This window comes from Meleagris gallopavo, chromosome 31 (assembly GCF_905368555.1).
Source record: "Meleagris gallopavo chromosome 31, MGAL_WU_HG_1.1, whole genome shotgun sequence".
Taxonomy (NCBI): domain Eukaryota; kingdom Metazoa; phylum Chordata; class Aves; order Galliformes; family Phasianidae; genus Meleagris; species Meleagris gallopavo.
The window spans coordinates 1,957,711-1,977,448 of record NC_139434.1 but is presented as its reverse complement, the minus strand read 5'-3'; the positions used below and the strand labels follow the sequence as shown (position 1 = coordinate 1,977,448).

Below are 19,738 nucleotides of genomic sequence, written 5' to 3'. Positions count from 1 at the left end.
ATGAGAGAAGAGCATTAAAATCTAAAACGTTTAGGAGCCTCTCTTTTTGCTCTTCAGTGACGAATCAAACAGACCAAGTCTCTAATTTGTTTCAAAATGTGCACAAAGTCTTAATCAGCAAACTGCAGAGAACTTCATGGGGACCTCACAACCTGTGTCTTAGGAGAGAAAGAAAATAGTTGAGCACAGAGAGATCCGTTGATCCCAAATCCTTAGTGAGGGTGTTCGGGAGGTGGTAATGATTCTGGCATCTTGGAGAAGGGGCTGCAGCAGCTCAGGTGGTGGGAGGTGGCCTGCATTTAAGAGCAGATGCTGTTCTGTGTTAGGGTTTGCTATCACTACAGGCTCAATCGCCTTAGAGTTTTCTCATCTGTAGTGTTAGAGTGTATGTTCATATGAAAATGACTCATGGAAAACTTTCATTTATTCTGATACCGCTTTTTTGTGTTGGGTTGCAGCAAAAGTTGCTTTAGTCAAGTGTCGAGACTTGCACTGGGCCATGATGGCCCATCGAGACCAAAGAGACGTCAGTTTGAGTTCTCTACGCATGCTGATTGTAACTGACGGTGCAAATCCCTGTGAGTATGCCCACACTGCTGTTCTCCGGAGAGATTTCTCAGCAAGTTATTACCACGTGCTCAAATCCAACTCCTTTTGTAGATGCTTGCAGAAGACATATGTTAGGGTAACTGCCTGGTAACACCAGAGCAGTGGTGTATGGCAGCTGCTAAGTCATGGTCTGAACCACTGATTGAGCACCTGGGGAGAAGACCCAGATAGATGTGAGAGCACAGGTGAAGGCAATTGATGTGTGAACTGAGAAGATGAAGCCCTGGTCCAGCTCTCTTAGACCTCATGTATGGCTAGCTAAGAGACATAAAAAAGTATTTGTCTGGGTCATACCAACTGGAGGTGATGACTGGAATACTGTTAGACCAATTTTTGATTACAACCACTGCATGGAGGCAGAGCCTATGTATGTCTGCATACTGCTGGAAGTTTGGAAAGTATTTGCATTCTTGTTTTGTACTATTAATGTGTTGGGTTTTTTTATTTATTAAAAGCAGGCATCCTAAACCACTGTGGAGCAGAAAAACAGACTTGGTTTATCACAAGTCCTGTTCAGTAGACACTGATATCTTACAAGATGTCACCTACAGTTTTTGGTAGTGATACTGTATATATTCTCTGCTAATAAGCTGCACTTATCTCTGGGCAGTTTTGGAGACTTTAAAAAAATATATATGAGATTACAGTTGAGTATTTCGTTTTTTCCAGGGTCTGTTTCCTCATGCGATGCCTTCCTGAGCTTATTTCAGAGTCACGGGCTTAAACCAGAGGCAATTTGTCCATGTGCCACATCTCCAGAAGCGATGACTATTGCAATACGGAGGTAATGGCTGTTCAGCACTGCAGTTTATTTGCTAGATGAAGTGATGCTGGCTAAGGCTTATTCATCTGTTGGTCATAGTTGACTTCAGCATGTAATAAGTTCCACTGACATTTACTGTGTGTACTCAGGGTATTCAAGTAGCTAAATTGTTCAGCATTTCTCTTAAGGTGAGTGTTTTTTTTCTCTCTAAGATGGGCAGTAGCTCAACAGGACCGTCAAAAAATCTGCACTGCTTTCTTCTATCTTGACTTCTGAAGCTGGTGGGGTGTTGTTTGAATCTGAGTTGAAAATTAGTATGACATTAGACAGCCACTTTCATAGTCTGTTTCTGTCCATTGCTGCCCTCTATAAATCAGTAGCACTGTAATCACCTGTGAGCTGGTATTTAACACAGGTTAAATTAAAGACCTGGATAAGAGCTGTGATTCACATGATGTGTTGCATTTGCCCAAGAATAAGTTTTCTTAGAGATTGATGCCTGGTTCTCATCGGAGGACACCTCTGCTCCTATTTTACGGTTTTAAATTTGTTATGCAAAGAACAGACACTGAAGTATGCATTCTTCAGGTGATCTGATATGTTATGTGTGATTTGGCATATTGACTTCTGTGTCTTTCAAAGGCCTGGGGTTCCTGGGGCACCTCTGCCTGGAAGAGCCATACTGTCCATGAATGGGTTGAGTTTTGGTGTGATTCGTGTCAACACTGAAGACAAAAACTCTGCACTCACTGTTCAGGATGTTGGGCACGTGATGCCAGGAGGTAAGAATGCATGGGAGTCCCTCCTAAGGATGTCTGAGAATGCTCTGGAACATGTTGGAAAAAGAATCACTCTGTTTAATTGGTCCTAGGAATGATGTGTATAGTGAAACCCGATGGACCACCTCAGCTGTGTAAAACAGATGAGATTGGAGAAATCTGTGTTAGCTCCAGAGCAGGAGGAATGATGTATTATGGGCTGGCAGGGCTGACAAAGAATACGTTTGAGGTATGTACAGCAGAGTGTTTATTTCTTCCCTGTTTTCCTCTTAAGAAGAAACCTTGGATGTTCTCTTGTTTTTGTAACTTATGTGTTAATGTTGGCTTTTGAAGAGAAACCCAGAAAAACTCATTACGGTTAAATATTTTCTGTGCTTCCCCTTCGTGAGGATGCCTCACAGTTCTAAAATGATTGCAGCAGGGATTTCCTCCTTGTTTCACTCACATACAATACAGCTCTTGATACTGAATCATGGGAGCATGTTTTTCTAGCCTCAGGCAAATCCACTTTGCCTCCAACGTCCTCCCTTCTGTTGCAGGTTATTCCTCTGAACTCAGCTGGCTCTCCAGTGGGTGATGTGCCATTTGTCCGTTCCGGCTTGCTGGGCTTTGTTGGACCTGTATGTAACAGCTTCTTGAGCTTGTGTTAGCTTGTGCTAATGGCCTAGAATGTTTAAAAGAAAAGCATTTGTGTTTGGAAATGTGTGTATGTGGTTGCTTGCTGTGAGTGACGAGATAGTTGAGAGAGAATTCTGTTGATCTAGCTACTGAAACCAGTAAGAGTTGCAGAATATGCAAATCCTGGAATTTATGTCTGCTTTATATATATTTATATATGTGTGTGTGTCACTAACTGTTACCTTTCTTATCTTTCAGGGCAGTTTGGTGTTTGTGGTTGGAAAAATGGATGGATTGCTGACAGTCAGTGGGCGGAGACACAATGCTGATGACATTGTTGCAACTGGGTTGGCAGTAGAGTCCATAAAAACAGTTTACAGAGGAAGGTTAGTAAATTGAAACTCACCCCTCCCCTAAACTTCTCCACGTAATAGAATGAAATGGGATCTGCAGTATAATCTCCCACTTTTTTTCAGTAACTCGCTTGTTTTGGTAAGTCAGTTAAAATAAAAACATTTTTGGCCTAGCCATTAATCAGCCTGGTGCTGTTCTGCTATCTTATATTTTTTTCTCTCTATTTGCCCCATGGATTTGGTTTCTTTGTGGGGATTTTTTATTTTATTTTTTTTGAGAGAGAGAAAGAGAGAGAGAGAGAGAGAGAGAAAGCTTTATCTTCTTTTGGTCGCCTGTTGCCAAGGAGTACATTCAGAATTCCTGCCAATGTAGCTCTCCTGTTGTCCTTAGGATTGCTGTATTCTCAGTATCTGTCTTCTACGATGAGAGGATTGTGGTGGTGGCAGAGCAGAGGCCAGATGCATCTGAGGAGGACAGTTTTCAATGGATGAGTCGAGTACTGCAGGTAAGGCCAGTGACAAAGGTGGACAAGGGGAGTTTGTGCAGTTTTTCAGTGTGGGGGCTGATCAGAGGCCATCAGCATGACCTAGATGGAGAGAGCGTGGTCTTGTGATCCCTCTTGGCACAAGGTAGTTTTACAAGGTTGCAAGCTGGGTACATCTGCTGTGTACAAGCTGTTCTGTTGTGTCCTGAAGGTCCTGGGAAAGTGGCTGCAACACAGAATAAGCTCTGACAAATTTATCAGCATTGCGCTAGCACAGTGGCTGTATAGAGAAACACAATTGCCTTTCAACACTGCAAAGCAGATCTAGTGCTCAAATGCAGTAATTCTGCTACTATATTAGATCTTGCTAGTGTTCAAAGCCAGGTTTTAAAGTTGCCCTTATCTTTAAGACATATTTTCAACAGAAAGGCAGTAAACAGAAAATAGTTAAAACAGCTGAACAAGCATAGTCCTGAGAAAGTAGAACAAATGGCAAATGCTTACTTTTGAGAGCTGCATGCAGGAATGTGGTGAGGTATGCAAACTAGGCAGAGAAATCAGGAAAGTACCTGGTAACCTGAATAATGTATTAGTTGCCTGAGTGCTGAGGCAGACTAAAAAAGAACGGAGTGATGATACAGTGGAGAGACAGATGGATAAAATCCTAGGATCAAAATCATGTGATGTTGATCACAAGCAACTGTGTATATTTTGAGATTTTAGTCATGAAGAGTTTAAAAATGAACTTCTGGTATATGGATTGGATTAGGGATGCAAGCAGGCACTTAGCATTGAGTAACTAATGTTACACAGGTGAAATTGAAAGATGGTGACTGCCCTGCTCCTTCAGTACCTTACAAATGTAGGGTTTTGTTTTGTGGCATGGCAGTGAAGCCTGTAAACTACACCATCTCCAGTAATACCAAAAATTCAAGTGACCTTCTTTCTTTCTTTCTTTAGGCAATTGACAGCATTCACCAAGTGGGTGTATATTGCCTTGCTCTTGTGCCAGCTAATACATTGCCAAAAACTCCCCTGGGAGGGATCCATATCTCTCAAACTAAACAGCACTTTCTGGAGGGCTCTCTGCATCCGTGCAACATCCTCATGTGCCCGCACACGTGTGTGACAAACTTGCCAAAACCCAGGCAGAAACAACCAGGTAACGTGAGTCCCTTTTGTTTAATGTTGGTAAATTGAAGCTCACTACTTCAGATACAGGAAGCTGTACGATGCCTGTGACACTGAGTGTCCTGCTTGCTAGAAGCAGGGACTTATGTTGTTGCCCATGGCTAGTTTGTTTGATGCCTTTCTTGGCACGTGGCGGTCAGGAATTTTGATTCCTACCTCTGAGCTCATTGAGACTTATCTCTGCCAATGAGTAGGAGACGAGCCCTGCCTTCTGAACTGTATTATCAAGATTTCATTGCCTCTTCTCATCTGTGCCTGGGAGCAGTGGGAGCCAGCAGAAAACCTTTCTGCCTTTGCGTTTGACAGATTGCAGTTCTAGGCCGGCTCCTTATCGTTTATATTACAAGTCCTGACTGCAGTGCAGACCTCGATCCTCCTTTACAAAGCAGCAGCTTTTCTCCTTGTGTTAAGTCTGGTTTTTGGGTAGAGGAAACTTAGTCTGCCTCGCATGTGACCACAGGAAAAGTCACTTTGTTATAAGTTGCTACGAGGCCTCCAGAGCTGTCAGTTTTTGCTTGTTTTAAACATTACTCTGCTGCAGGTAATACTGAAAGATGCCATTCAGAGCATGTGAGTGCATTCTGATTCTATGTGGCTCTTAACCAACAGGTGTTGGCCCTGCCTCTGTGATGGTGGGGAACCTGGTTGCTGGGAAGCGTATTGCTCAAGCCTCTGGAAGAGATCTTGGTCAAATAGAAGACAATGATTTAGTTAAAAAGGTAAATCAGTGTTTGTTACAACTGGAGTATGCGAGAAGAGTTTATCCTACAGTTGAATGCAAGGCAGCAAAATGAGACAAGCATAGTATTGCCTAAGTTCCTAGAGGAACTAGTATTTAATTACTGCCTCTTTCTTTTAGCACCAGTTCCTGACAGAGGTGTTACAGTGGAGAGCTCACACAACTCCTGACCACGCGCTCTTCCTCTTATTAAATGCCAAGGTACAGTCTTTTTTTTTTTTTTTAAGGTCCGCAGCATGTTATTCAGCCCAAGTATGAGACTGTGTTTGCCCACTGCAGTGTCCTCTATTTAGCCTCTTTGTCAGATGTTGCCCTAGGATTTCTAACTTAAAATCTGCACCTTTTGAACCTGCAGGTCACTTGTCATCTTAATGCCCACAGTGGTTTGATGCTTCATTTTAAAACTGGGCATGTTTTTAGGTCCCACTGGTTCCTGTATCATTTAATGATGTATCCCTGTTGAGTATATTCTGGCAAGGTTCTGGTGCAAGAAGACTTGAACTGACTCCTGGAAGGTAGAATTTTCTAGAGCAGATCTAACTCTATTTCTGTCTTTTCTGAATTGTAGTGGATAAACAGCTCAGTGAGCACCAGCAGCATATAGGTATTGACAACTAGTAGCTATAGACTAATGCTAGTGAGGAAGGTTGTTGGGTTGTTCTGTTTTTTGGTTTGGTTCCAGCAGCTGTCTTACTGACATGTGTTGTGCTTGATGGAAACTAGTGTCAGAGGCTGTGATTAGAACACTTCTGTCTCTTTTCAAGGGAACTGCTGTGTGTACAGCCACCTGCCTTCAGTTGCACAAAAAAGCTGAGAGAATTGCATCAGTGCTCTGTGACAAAGGACATCTCAATGCAGGAGACAATGTGGTGCTTCTTTATCCTCCTGGTAAGCAAGCTTTAAAAAGAACTGCATCCCATTGTGAAAATGCAGTATGGTGTTTCTTGGAAATTTCATTGAGATCTGGAAGATCGGGGGGGGATCATTGAAACACCAACATCAGGGACTGCACGACTTCCTGATCTAGTTTTGACTCCATAGAGGGCTGTCCTCATGTCTTGCATTGCAGTATCACAACTCCAGCATTGATTCTTTAGTTTTGGAAGAGCGGATTTGTATCTTCTCAATCCTGGAAAGATGCTCTCAGCTCTAGGGATCTTACTGTCTCCTGATGTTTAGGATAAAAACTCTTTTTTTTGTGGTTATCAAAGAACTTATGGTATGATGACGCTCACTGTAAGATTACTAGGAATGTGTGACCGCATTGCATGTGCTGGAGAAATGCATTATGTGCCCTAACAGAGACCTCTTGGCTCCTAGTCTGTTCAGATCTTGTTTGCCTGAAGTCACGATGACAATTAGCAGCTCTTTATCCAGGGAAAGCTGTGAGAAATGGCAGGGTGGGTTCTGGTACTGACTGGTGCCATCACCTTCAGCTCTGTTAGCTGCCTCTTCTACAGCAGTAGGTTGGGAACAGTGGGAAGTGTGGTCTGTCTGCTCACACCTTTATCACTTGGCGTGTGTACAGTGCTCACTGCTGATGAGAGGTGCTGTGTACTTCCACTGCCAGAGATGTTTTGAACTGACTGACTTTTGAGTCATTCAACACTGGGATATTCTTTTCCTGAAAAATGGATATGGTTTGCTGTGGTCATTGTTCTCTGCTTTCCCAGTCCCCTATCCCAAGCTTCCTTAGCTTCCTTGCCATACTGGTCTAACAGTTTGGTCTGCTTATGTTGGACACCTGTGCTGTGGGAGTGTACCTTTTTCTAATGAAAATTTTCACTGATGCTCAGAGGAAGCTCCTCAGGGGAAAGGCTGGTGTCACCAGGGTGTTGTACACTACAGCCTGTCGTGTCCTTGCAGGCATTGAGCTAATCACCGCGTTCTATGGCTGTTTGTATGCTGGCTGCATCCCTGTGACCGTGAGACCACCTCATGCTCAGAGCCTCACTGCTACTCTGCCCACTGTGCGAATGATCGTGGAAGTGAGTAACGGGGCCTTAGCGTGGCTGGAGCACTCTTGTTTCAGCCTCTCCCATTTGAATAGTTAACACAGCTGTCTATGGTATTTACATGATAGTGGTGAAGGACAACATTCTAATTCATAAGATGCAAGAGAGAACCACCTCTCACATGGAGCAGTTGTTTCTGAGGGATACTCATATGATGGTACTACCTAAAATTTCATATTGATCTCCTTACTGGAGAGTGCAAATCCTGCTATTGGTTATTTTCCAAGTCAGTAATCTAGACAGGATATCTCCACATTATAAACACAAAGAAGAAGTTAGAATTTGGGCTGTTGAAATAATTTACTTGCTGTAAAGGTTCTGCCCTGGTTGTTTGCTTTTTAATCTGAATTTGGGGTTTTAATGAAGGAAGTGTTGGAAAAGCCACAGCAATTACTACGAGTCTACCAGGGAGAAGGTGGCAGGTGGTAAAATATATTCTGTGAATATGAAATCTTGCAATGAACAGTGTCTGAGGGAGTTGCCTTTGTCTTTATTAGCAATTGTTTATCTTTTTAGGTCAGCAAAGCTGCCTGTATTCTCACAACCCAGACCTTAATGAGACTACTGAAATCTAGAGAGGCAGCTGCTGCTGTAGATGTGAAAACCTGGCCGACCATCATTGATACAGGTGTGGTCTGTGGACTTGGAAGACTTTTTCAAGTTCTGTGGAAGGGTTACTATTGACTTCCAAAGGGAGAGGCTGTTCCCTATTCCAGATGTTAACCAGATGGCTCATAAGGTTTTGTTAGAATGTTCAGAAACATGATGAAAGATAGAAGCCAGATCTTTGTTTGCTCATCTCTTTTCTCCATTTGTTGAACTATTGATGGATCATAATTTTCATGGAAAGCCACATTGAGATAACAGTAATTCCTTGATGACAGCGTTTCATGCCGTGGTCGATCTACTTGGCCTCCTGGTCTGGCACTGTAGAGTGACTCAGAGGGCATAAGAAGCAGAATATGTTCCTGGATTGATTGTGTCTCCTAATACCTGGTCATGCTTCATCCTTTGGCCCTGGAGTTTAAGAAAATTTTAAAAAAATTAAAATCCTGTATTTAAAATGTTTGGTTTACACGCAGAAGAAAATGAATAACTTTTTCCAGGGGAATTTTTGCAAGACTCTCTTTATGTTCTGTGTGTCGTCTTTGTAAAATGTTTTAATCAAAAGATTTATGGTCCACCTCAGTCTTTCTGAAAACTGTTCTTTTAAATACTAATTTAGTAATAAAAAATTAAACATGTTTGTTTCTTTCTTGCACAGATGACTTGCCCAGGAAGCGGCTCTCTCAGATCTATAAACCACCTACATCTGAAATGTTAGCATATCTAGATTTTAGTGTTTCCACAACAGGCATGCTTACAGGAGTGAAGGTACAGTAAAATGCTTCTAGAAGACAAATTTTTTGGTGTCTTGTCTTTGGCTGATAATCCAGACTGGCTCTCCTGCTTCCCTCCACCAGAACTGGCTTTGTATCTCAATTAAATGCTGTACTTTTCTGTGAGCAAAGCTGTAAATTCCCTGCATGCAATGCAGTGTGACTTCAGACTGAAGAATCAGCTCTGCTATATAGAAAGAGAGGTCTCTGCAGTGGGCATCAGGAGTTCTGCTGCCTCCCACCAGAGAGCAGGCTGACAGGAGAGCAGTGGGTGTGAGGAGCACAGCTGTGTGCTTTTGCTTCTCCCCCCAACACTAAGAGCAAGATAGGAATGCAATTGACAGAGAAGATGATATGAAACTGAAAAATGAAAGCCTTAGTGTGTCATTAATGATCAGCTCTGTTTGGGGTCTGAGAAGCCCCAAACCTTTCAGCAGTAGCTGTTCTCACAGTTTCTGGCTCGTATGGTTCTGTAATGCTCTGCATCTGCTGTGGGAGATAAGGGAAGAAGAAATACTGTTTCTTGAGAAATGCTATCAAGGCAACTGTCGTTCCTACCTGCCTGTCTTTGCTGAAATCTCACATCACAGTAGGATTTCATCCAGTTTCTCTGTCTTTGGTATTGCAGATGTCCCACGCAGCAGTGAGTGGTCTCTGCAGGGCCATCAAGCTTCAGTGTGAGCTCTACTCCTCACGGCAGATTGCCATTTGTCTTGACCCCTACTGTGGACTGGGGTTTGTGCTCTGGTGCCTTTGCAGGTAGGATCCTTGAGGGAGAAAAGGGTAAAGGTTAACTCTTGGTAGATTTTAAATGGGGAATAGCAGTCCACGTCTGTAATGAGGCATATATTTTGGCATTATAAAATGACTAACTTGTAGTAAGAGGAGAATTTGTCTTAAACTGACAATAATATGTTCCCTTTTCCTGCAGGTTAGCAAGTTGTTATCCCATGTTGATTATGCATATTTGTGCTGCCAAATATTACTGGCTTCAGAATGCTTCTCTTCCTTTCTTCCTTGATTATATGTTGCAGCAAGGGAATTTTCTTTCTGTAAATTGTGTGGTTGAGCTGATTCTCTTCCTTTGCTTTCAATGTGTGCACGCTTGTGTGCACATAAATTGTTGTTCTTGTAAAGTAAGTTGTATTTACAATACATTGTTGCTGCAGAATGTGGGCATTGGAGCTATCATCAGTTTGCCTCAGATCAGAGTCCCACAGCTTTCTTTTGGTCTATCAGGAACGTAAGATGAAATGAAAATATAGTAAATATTAATTTAAAGATTGCTACCTGCTACACAAAAATATATTCTTCTCTTTGATGTTTTTCACAGTGTGTATTCTGGACACCAGTCAATTTTAATTCCTCCTATGGAGCTGGAATCCAATCTTTCTCTCTGGTTATCTACTGTCAGCCAGCATAAAATAAGGGACACTTTCTGTTCCTACTCAGTCATGGAACTGTGCACAAAGGGACTTGGAAACCAAGTTGAAACGTTAAAGGTGAGAAATGTTTCTTGACTATTACACTACATAAATTAATGAAACTGCTGTAGCAAGTGAAGTGACACGGTTGTTAGAGACAACAGCATAATGATGCACAAGCCTGCTGCCCACAGCTTGCTCAGAAAGCAAATGCAACAAAAGAATGTTTGGAGCCCCAGGAAATTAAAAGGATTGAAATTGAATAAGGTGTATGTATTACAGTGTAGGTGGCACATTGCCAAGGAGTGTCAGAGACTGCTGGGCAAGCCCTGAAGAGAGGATGCCAGCAGCAAAATGCTCTGCGGAGGAATTGCTTATATAACAGTCTGCAGTGAAGGCTCAGATCAGTGCATGATGTAAAGCACATGCATTAAGCGCTTGGCTAAATAAAGGTGTTTTCTCCTGGGGGTTGATAGGAAGGGAAAAACAGCTGCATAAAAGGCTTGAGGTGTTTTCTGCTTGGGGTTTACTGAAATAATTTGTGCGCTCCGTCTAGAAGGTTAAGGATCAGTCTTGTTCTGTTGGTGGCATGGAATCCCTCTGCCTTGTGATGTGTCACCAGTTAACAGAATAATGCACGGGTTTGAACTGCTAATGCTGTTCAGTGCATTTATGATATGGTTTGGAAGTAATAATGGATCGATGGATTCTGGTCTTGGTTTGGTTAAAGGCTCAGTGCAACCTCCATAAATGACTCCACATTCTCACTTGGTTTGGTTTCCATCTATATAAATAGGGAATAAAAGGTGTAATGTTAGCTGACAAGCTCTGCAGAAGCACATGGTGCTACATTCTCTAGCAGAGGAAAGGAGCAGTGCTGATGATCTTGTTCTACCAGTGTTTTTAGGCTCTGGTCAGACATTTTACAGTAACAAATAGGAGCTGAAAAGAGGGCACTGAGCACAAGAAGTCACTTTCTCAGGGGGGTTAGATTACGGTGCAGTGTGGTGGAGGACCTGTGCACTCATTTGCACGCTCTTTTCTAGGCACGAGGAATTAATCTGTCCTGTGTCCGGACGTGTGTGGTTGTTGCAGAGGAACGACCACGAGTTTCTCTCACTCATTCATTCTCAAAACTCTTCAAAGACATTGGCCTGTCATCTCGTGCTGTAAGCACCACCTTTGGATCGAGAGTCAACGTTGCTATCTGTTTACAGGTAACAAGAATGCTTTCTAGGGCCAGTGTTGTCACTGCCATCAGGTTTCCACGTTACCAATTGAGAATACAACACAAACTTCCTAAACTGCATGTGATTCTCCACTGTGAGTGTAGCCCCACATCTGCTTTGCAGAGAACAGCTAGCACAAGATTTAAGCAACTTCTTCTGTTTTCAGCTGCCAGGTTCCATCACAAATACCCAAAACAACTGAAATACGACCTTTATTTAACCTGTGACTCCAGTTGCCCCAGAGCTGATAGCTGAGAGCACTTAGGCTGTCTCTGTAGCAGTTTCCCTCCTCAAGATGCATCCTGCACTGGTGTTACGCTTAGTAAACCCAGGATACTTCTCTCTGTACTGACATGCTTCCCTGAGTGCAACTATAAAGATGGGGAAATGTGGATGTGAGGTTTGCTGTCAGCATGAAGCCCCTGGAAGTCTTTGAGCTCAGGCACAAGTTGCCTAAAATATATATATTTTTTAATGTTTACTTTTTTAGGGAACCTCTGGGCCTGATCCCACCACAGTGTATGTAGACCTGAAATCCTTGAGACATGACAGGTACAGTAAGTTTGCTTTACAAGTAACTCATCTATAATATGTTGTAACAGTACTGAGTTACCACTCCTCTCAGTAGATTTCAGCTCTCTTCTTTCCCTGACTGTGTTTTCTTTAACTTCAGAGTACGTCTGGTGGAAAGAGGAGCTCCACAAAGTCTGCTGCTTTCGGAATCTGGGAAGGTAATTTCATGTTTCTGCCCTACCCCTCATGATGCTGACATGCAGCTGGTAGCGGTGGCCTTGTGGCATAGCATGAGGAGTGCTGGTTACACTGCTCCTCTGAAAGGTTACTTTGATTTATAATGGAGTAGAATGCCTTACCCGTGTGGCTCTCCAGACAGGAAATACTTTTGTTCTGATAGTGCTTCGTCGTACATGCCCTAGCTTGTTTATACATGTTAGTGATTTCCATGGGTGAAACCACGCCTTTGTGGAAACAAATGAACAGCCTTGATGCTTTAGTTGTGGGTGAAGATAATTCACAAACTGATTTGCATATTCCCTCTTATGATTTTTAGATTTTACCTGGAGTCAAAGTGGTTATTGTTAATCCTGAGACAAAAGGACCTCTTGGAGATTCTCATCTTGGAGAGGTAAGCACAGACGTTACTTTTTGGGTAGTTTTTCTGCTGTCTGCTTCTTAATCCGTATTCTCTCTTTGATTATCTAAGTTGATGGTAGCCAATACCTGTGGACCTCTTTAAGTTGAATTACTGCCGGAGCATTTCTGCTCGTATGACTGGCTTCTAAACAATCTAATTTATATTTTGCTCTTGCTTATCTCAATAACACAACAGTATATTCAGTCTGTGTTGAAATTATAAAAATCCACAGGTTTACCATATCTTCATTTTAATGTTATTAGCAAAGGATATCTGCAAGATCCATTTTTAGGATGCTTGGCAGTTTGAGCTAAATGTGAAACGTTTTTGGACCTGGAAGGCCTTAACCATCTTCATACCTAACGAGACCCTCTTTGTTAGTTTATTATTTGCTTTATTTAAACATGAAAAAGATGCCCTTTTGTTGTAACTTGCGGATCTGTTTTTCCACTTCTGCAGATTTGGGTGAACAGCCCACACACAGCCAGTGGCTACTACACCATCTACGACAACGAAACCCTTCAAGCTGATCATTTCAACACTCGTCTGAGCTTTGGAGATGCAGCTCAGACACTCTGGGCTCGGACTGGGTACCTTGGTTTTGTGCGTCGGACAGAACTTACAGCTGCCAGTGGAGGTAGGGCAGAAACGAGTCTTTATCTTTCAAATGAAGAGTTTTCTCCCATCATGGATAAGTTCTCATCAACGTACCTGTGTAAAGGAGACACTTGACTTCTATCCAAATGCCATTTTCTGTCTGCCTCTTCCTGTTTTCGTAGTGTGCATACATTTCATTTCTGATTTCTCCTCTCTAGAGCGCCATGATGCACTGTATGTTGTTGGAGCACTGGATGAAACTCTGGAACTGAGGGGGCTGCGTTACCACCCAATTGATATCGAGACGTCTGTATCTCGGACACACAGGAGCATTGCTGAATGGTAAAGCAGCAGGGGAAAATGAATTCATCCTAATATAGATGGAACGTAGCAGTGTTTGCATAAGGATGCAGGATTTAATAAGGGGGAAAAAAAACCTGTAAACACGGAACATAGACAAAGTCTGATAGTTTTTTTTTTTTTGTGTATTACCATCAGCAAGTTGTGTGATCTTGATATACATCTCCTTTCCCATCCATAGATAAGAATAACACTGGGCTGACTGACTGTGAATCTTGTCTCACAAGCCTTAATTCAAAATAGAAATTACAATTTCCAGTTCTGTGATTATATTTAAGTCAGTGAAGGCAGCAATTAATTCATTTGTCAAGTTGATTTGTGTCTGAACTGATGTTTGACATACTGACACTGGTTATTCATTGGAGTTATGCTACTTGGTAGTGCAATGCAAATCAGGTGGTAAATGCCATCTAAGGAAAAAAATTAGAAACTCTGCATTTTTTATATTTGTGAAAATAACTAGGTTTTCTGTTTGTTTGTTCTTTGTAACTTTCAGTGCTGTATTCACATGGACCAACTTGCTCGTGGTCGTCGTGGAGCTGTGTGGCTGTGAACAGGAGGCCCTGGATTTAGTTCCTCTGGTTACAAACGTGGTCCTGGAAGAACATTATCTCATTGTGGGAGTGGTGGTGGTAGTTGATCCCGGAGTTATTCCTATCAATTCCAGGGGGGAGAAACAACGGATGCACCTCCGTGACAGTTTCCTAGCTGACCAGTTAGACCCCATATATGTTGCTTATAACATGTAGTGTGTGGGGGAGTGATGCTCAGAAACTTTATGGGTCCACCAAACGACAAAGGGTGGCCGTAGAAATGAAGCTGGTGAAAATTACTAATACTTGATATAAAGTTTGAGATTGCTGCCATATTCCCTTCATCTCATCCTGTGATATTAAGATCACATTAACTACCAATGGAAAAAAGGAAATGTGGTAGACAATGGAAAACATTTGTAACGGTTTACTATTAGCTTTATAGCAAATGCAAAGTTGACAAGCATGTGAGCTACAAAATTCCTAAGGCCTTTACAGTAGTGTTACTTTTTTCATCTGTTGTACATATTTGTATTTTTATCTAATACTGTTTTAGGATTCTCTAAGGGGAGGGTTTATTTAGTTAAGATAATAAACTATTAAGAGGAGGGTCATTGGAGTTCTGCAGTTCCCTACTATATAATGTACTTTGCATCTGTACTGTAGCTATCCATTCTGTGGGATCACACAACTTATTTAAAATTGTGCCATGACCAAATCAATAACTTACGGAATCTAAGAGTTACTTATTCAGATAGATATTTCTTGAATTTAAAAAAGAATTTTGCCTATATTTTAAATATGTAAATATTATTATACATAATTCACTTAGATAGAAAATTAACTTGGGTAATGATGACAGCTGAAGGTAGAAATTAAGGACAGGTAACTTTTGTGGTCCTTAGCATAATTCCATTTGGTTAGACAGCTGATGTGAGATACGAAGATCTCACACAAGTTTTCTTCTTTCAGTATGTAGTCTTTTATTGCTGGCCAGAAGCGTGTCGTAGCACATAGAAACCCATGATTTAAAGGCACATCTTCCTAAACGAGGCTGAGATATTTAAAGAGTTGCATTGAATCTGGTAGAAATCGCAGTGCTAAGTCCAAAATGCTTGACTGAAATGATGCACTGGAGTTACAGTCTCTGCCTCCACTCTGAAACCTCGTGTTTAAAGGAGGAAAAAAATCCTATGGATGAACATGCAGTTAAATTCACTGTTTGTGCAGTTCAGTCATTATTCCATCCAATTCCCTTGGGGGTATAGCAAGAATCGCAGTAGATGAGCTCTGCTGTAAGCTGGGAGATGGTGACCCAGATTCCTTCCAAACGTTCCCTGGAAGCAATTTGATATTTCTGGGGTTTTGGCTGAGAGTTCTACTACTACAGAAGGAGGCGTAAAAATGCAACAGCAGTTCTGGTAAATGCATCGTTAACATTAACATCCCAACCTTCAGAATGCTGTGTTAGCTTTCACACTGGTCAACATAAAGAAGCAGAAGCTGTAGAGCAGCAGGTCCAAGTTCTTCCTGCTGCCAGGGAGCGACTGCACGCTGGGCTGAAGGGAGAGATGGCGTTTATGCTCTGACTCAGAACGACCTTTATTCAAGTAATCCTGAATAATATTCTAAATTCCTATGGGTGTTAAGGAAATACGATTTTGGAAGCAATGAGAGTTGATACCAGATATTGCAGCAGGGTTTTTTGAGTCAAATACGGTATACAGTGTAAATAAACTTGTTATTAAAATGCTCCTCATTACCTCGTCCCAAATTTGTAGGTGGTTTTTAAAAGGTTTATAGGATGAGCTCTGAAGATCCTGTGGCAGTTATCAGCGCAGAACCTGGCGGATCCGTAAGCAAATCACAGTTTGGTTCTTGAACAACTCCTGATGCATTCTGTTAGCTCTGAGGACAGGAGTACTGCAACACAGATGGGAAGTTCTGAATATTTTTGGAAAATATTCAGTGCCGAAATAGAAACTGCGAGATTCTGCGGCACGTCTCGAGTTGAGCTGTTTGCAAATGGTTCAGTTTATCAGCATGTATCAGTTTATTTTTTCCTGTCTGCCCCTGTAATGAGACAGCAGATGAAAGTTCTGTGGTGTTGTGCTGCTGTGTGGATGTGACAGGTTTTCTGCCGCTGGTGTCTAATTCCTTACAGCATGATCCTACAACACCTTTACATGAAGTTTGGTATGTTTAGTTTTAACAAACTGGCCACAGTGTAAGGACAGCAACAGGTGTAACTGTGATTAATACAGTTGGTACTGCAGCTGCTTATTTCTAGTGTGAAGTGCACTGAAGTTGCTTTTTCAGCTGTGCACCACTTTTTTTTTATTTTTCTTGCACAGCAAAGCGACCTGCAGTGCAGCTTCACTTTGTTGTTGCATATTTCATGAAAAAAGCAACAAAGGGCCTTTTTCTTACTGAGATTAAAGTTTTGGGGAAGTTGTTTCAGCAAACCCCTCGTTTGTTCGCAGAAATGGATTTAAAGTACAGATCTAGTATTTTATTTTACTTCCCTTTTTTCTTTTCAGAAATAAAAAGTGGATATATTAATCTGATCAGAGATTCTCAGTACATGGCAAATTGACTTTGTGAAATGGAATTTTTTTGAACGGCACACCTGACTCGTTTTTTTTTTTCCTTTGGTCTTTATATGGAGAAGTATTGGATAGTTTCTCAAATTTTGGGCTTCTGTCTCACAAGCTTACTGCGTGCTCTTAATCTTTATCTTCTGGTATATTACATTTCTCTGAGAACTAAATTTACAGTCCTGTCCTTAGAACGAGATAACATTCTACTCTTGATTGCCAGTGAGTGACGGATAAAGCTGGCTGGGTTTGATTTCTTTGAATGCTTTTGTCTGTGTTTGGCGCAGTGAAAAACTGTATTGGAGAGGAAGGAAGAAGTATGGAGCTGTGAATCTGGAAACCCTGATTTCTAACTCCAGCTCTGCTAATGACTTGCCACAAGGCCTTCAACAGGTCATTTCACTCCTTCAGTTTCTTCATCTGTAGATGAGGATATTACCTAATCCTTACAACATCCCTGTGAGGTAACTAACTGTACAGCACTAAGTGCTAAGTATTTTTCATTGCTAGCCTCTTTGAGGTCAGGGTCAGTTTGTTCTTCCAAACTGATAAATGATTATTTGATTGTCTTGGGAGGGCTGTCAAGAGATGTGACCATTTCACTTTCAAATGCTTGCTTGGTGTCTATGAGAACTGAGATATTTAACTTCACTAAACTTGCAGGGCCACTGAAGATTCTGATGTCATGTGTCCAGGTTCAGAGTTGGGTTCTGTTCCATAACTGCTGAATTAAGTGGTGAGTCCCAAGCAGCAGACTTCCCATGCTTGTTTGGCTTTGCAGCTTACCCAGTTGCAGAGGACAAATAATTTCCTCTTGCCATCTGTCAGATTCCGAGCTACCAGCTGCAATGAAACTTAAACTAGGAATTTTTACCAGTTGGAACTAAAATATTTTGTATGTCTTACTGTTTATGAATACTCCCTAAGCAAAATGTGTTGGGTACAGGTAATTTCGAGTCCTGTTTCGTTAACATTTGCACTGCATCTCTGGTTTAAATAAATGTAATTAAGATGTGTCATACTAACTGTCCTAAAAAGGTTGTAAAAATGATCAACTCTAGCCCTAAATGCAATTTTTCTTTAATTTCTGTCAACCTATTTACCATTGTCAAATTCAGATTACAGCATTATGTAATTATGTAAAAAGTTTTTATTTATTTAAAATTAGATTAGATATACATTTTTAAATTTAACATCTGGCTGGACAGTGTTCCATTAACGCATTGATTGTGTTTCCTTTGTCTTGTGTTAATAAATATTGATGCCTGATTGCTCGTTTAATTCTTTATCTGCTGTTCCCCTGAAGGATTTTGTAAAGAACCAAGATTGTTTAGCACTTATGCCTCTGAAAGGGAGAACTTGTATTTTTGCTTAGGTTGCTTCACATAGGAATGCATGAGACCTGAGCCTGTGAATAGCTGAGCTCCCTGCACTCCCATGGCAATTCCCATCAGGATTTGGGGGTTTCTCTTCACTGGAAGAACAAAGCAATTGTGTAAGGCTCCATAGTGAGCTGATGAGACGTGCCCTGGTGGCACTTGAGATTGAACACTAGAATCTCTGCTGTCAAAAACTAACAGTGGAATTTTTTTTATCAGGATTTACTTAACATCTACGAGTGTTTTAAGATACAGTTTATTACCAGAGGATGTAATTATGACCATCTAACAGCAGCTACCACTGATGTACGTGCCTGTTAGTGGTTACGTGGCTCTGGGTACGAATACACAAACACATTATTTAGTACAAATGCCAGTTTTACAGTGGTTTCTCCTGTGCACATTTCAGTATATCTTTATTAATATTGGGAAACCTCTAAAGGAAAATGAAAGGAAAAAAAAATCTTAGAATTGTTCAATTAATGAAACTGAAATAGCCAATAAATCTTTTCATAAATGTTAGATTTGAGTGATCAGATTTCTTGGGTGTCTGAAGATTCTTGTTTTGGTTGTCACAGCCGTGGCTCAGGCATGTTATGAGATACCTTACCCTCCCAGTACAACCTACAGGTGTAGGTAAAACATTGAGTCGTCCTCAGAAAGAGGAATCCTGAGCTTTTGCTGTGGAGAGCGTTACAACCTCCTCCATGCCCACATCAACTCCTGTCTGGGGGGTTTGGTTGACTTCTGTGGGTGTTTTTGATGGGGTGCATTGTAACAAAGCAAAGTGGTGGTGCTTACAGGGAAACTGAAGGTTGGAGCCTGGCTCCAGCACCCTGATCCTGGGAGCAGGGAATTCCTGGGCGTTCTCCTGCCCTCTTATGATATCCAATGGCACAGGCAGGTGCTGGTGTCACCTATTCAATGCTTGTGATCTCTGGCACCCATCTGATAAGGAGCTTCTCTACAACGCTTTCATATTGGACCAAAGCTTTGATCAGAACCCTTTTAACGCTGCTTTTTATGCTTGGTGCTGGGACAGCTGTTAGAAACATTGAAAATCATGGGAGGGACTTCCAGGGGAGATTAGAGAACAGAATTTCCTTTATGTGCTGTGAGAATTACTATGAAAAGCCATTGCTACCCCACAACCTTTTGTCTTGATGACAACTGTGAGCAGCAGAGGGAAAACCCTAAAATCACCCCGGGGTGCTCAAAATCCTCCCTGCCCATGGACGTTTGTCCTTAATTAAGGCTAAAACAGTGCCTGAAATTCCTTTTCAGTAATAGAACTGTTCTTAATAAATAAAAAGTCAGCCAGAAATTACAGGGCAAAGGTCTGTGTTCTACAACACGTCGTTATCTCTTAACGTGCCTTTTGCTGTGGTGAAAGCCAGCGCCAGTGTACTTTTGTGCTTTATTCTACGCCTGAATTTGTACAGTTGAAAATAAAGAGAAGGTTTTACTCGTTTTCGCTAGGCGAACGCTGCCCCGGCGCTCTGTGGAGAAGAAGGCCGCGCCCAGCCCTGCGCACG

The 19,738-nt window shown here is 41.7% G+C and overlaps 1 protein-coding gene across 3 annotated transcripts in view; it reads left to right on the top strand.

The window, feature by feature from the left end:
- Positions 1 to 18,093, top strand: part of DIP2B (DIP2 acetate--CoA ligase B (putative)) — a 61,486-nt gene extending 43,393 nt beyond the window's left edge. For all 3 annotated transcript variants that reach the window (XM_085212427.1, XM_085212425.1, XM_085212424.1), the window contains 23 exons: positions 459 to 578; positions 1,279 to 1,393; positions 2,015 to 2,154; positions 2,244 to 2,380; positions 2,691 to 2,771; positions 3,028 to 3,155; positions 3,514 to 3,628; positions 4,568 to 4,769; positions 5,408 to 5,517; positions 5,658 to 5,738; positions 6,302 to 6,425; positions 7,404 to 7,525; positions 8,069 to 8,180; positions 8,817 to 8,926; positions 9,560 to 9,690; positions 10,265 to 10,433; positions 11,402 to 11,572; positions 12,075 to 12,136; positions 12,258 to 12,315; positions 12,654 to 12,728; positions 13,197 to 13,374; positions 13,553 to 13,676; positions 14,191 to 18,093. In XM_085212427.1, the coding sequence (XP_085068553.1) occupies positions 459 to 578; positions 1,279 to 1,393; positions 2,015 to 2,154; positions 2,244 to 2,380; positions 2,691 to 2,771; positions 3,028 to 3,155; positions 3,514 to 3,628; positions 4,568 to 4,769; positions 5,408 to 5,517; positions 5,658 to 5,738; positions 6,302 to 6,425; positions 7,404 to 7,525; positions 8,069 to 8,180; positions 8,817 to 8,926; positions 9,560 to 9,690; positions 10,265 to 10,433; positions 11,402 to 11,572; positions 12,075 to 12,136; positions 12,258 to 12,315; positions 12,654 to 12,728; positions 13,197 to 13,374; positions 13,553 to 13,676; positions 14,191 to 14,443 (2,918 nt within the window). In that variant the 3' untranslated portion in view covers positions 14,444 to 18,093. The remainder of the gene's footprint in view (positions 1 to 458; positions 579 to 1,278; positions 1,394 to 2,014; positions 2,155 to 2,243; positions 2,381 to 2,690; positions 2,772 to 3,027; positions 3,156 to 3,513; positions 3,629 to 4,567; positions 4,770 to 5,407; positions 5,518 to 5,657; positions 5,739 to 6,301; positions 6,426 to 7,403; positions 7,526 to 8,068; positions 8,181 to 8,816; positions 8,927 to 9,559; positions 9,691 to 10,264; positions 10,434 to 11,401; positions 11,573 to 12,074; positions 12,137 to 12,257; positions 12,316 to 12,653; positions 12,729 to 13,196; positions 13,375 to 13,552; positions 13,677 to 14,190) is intronic.
- Positions 18,094 to 19,738: the final 1,645 nt, after the last annotated feature.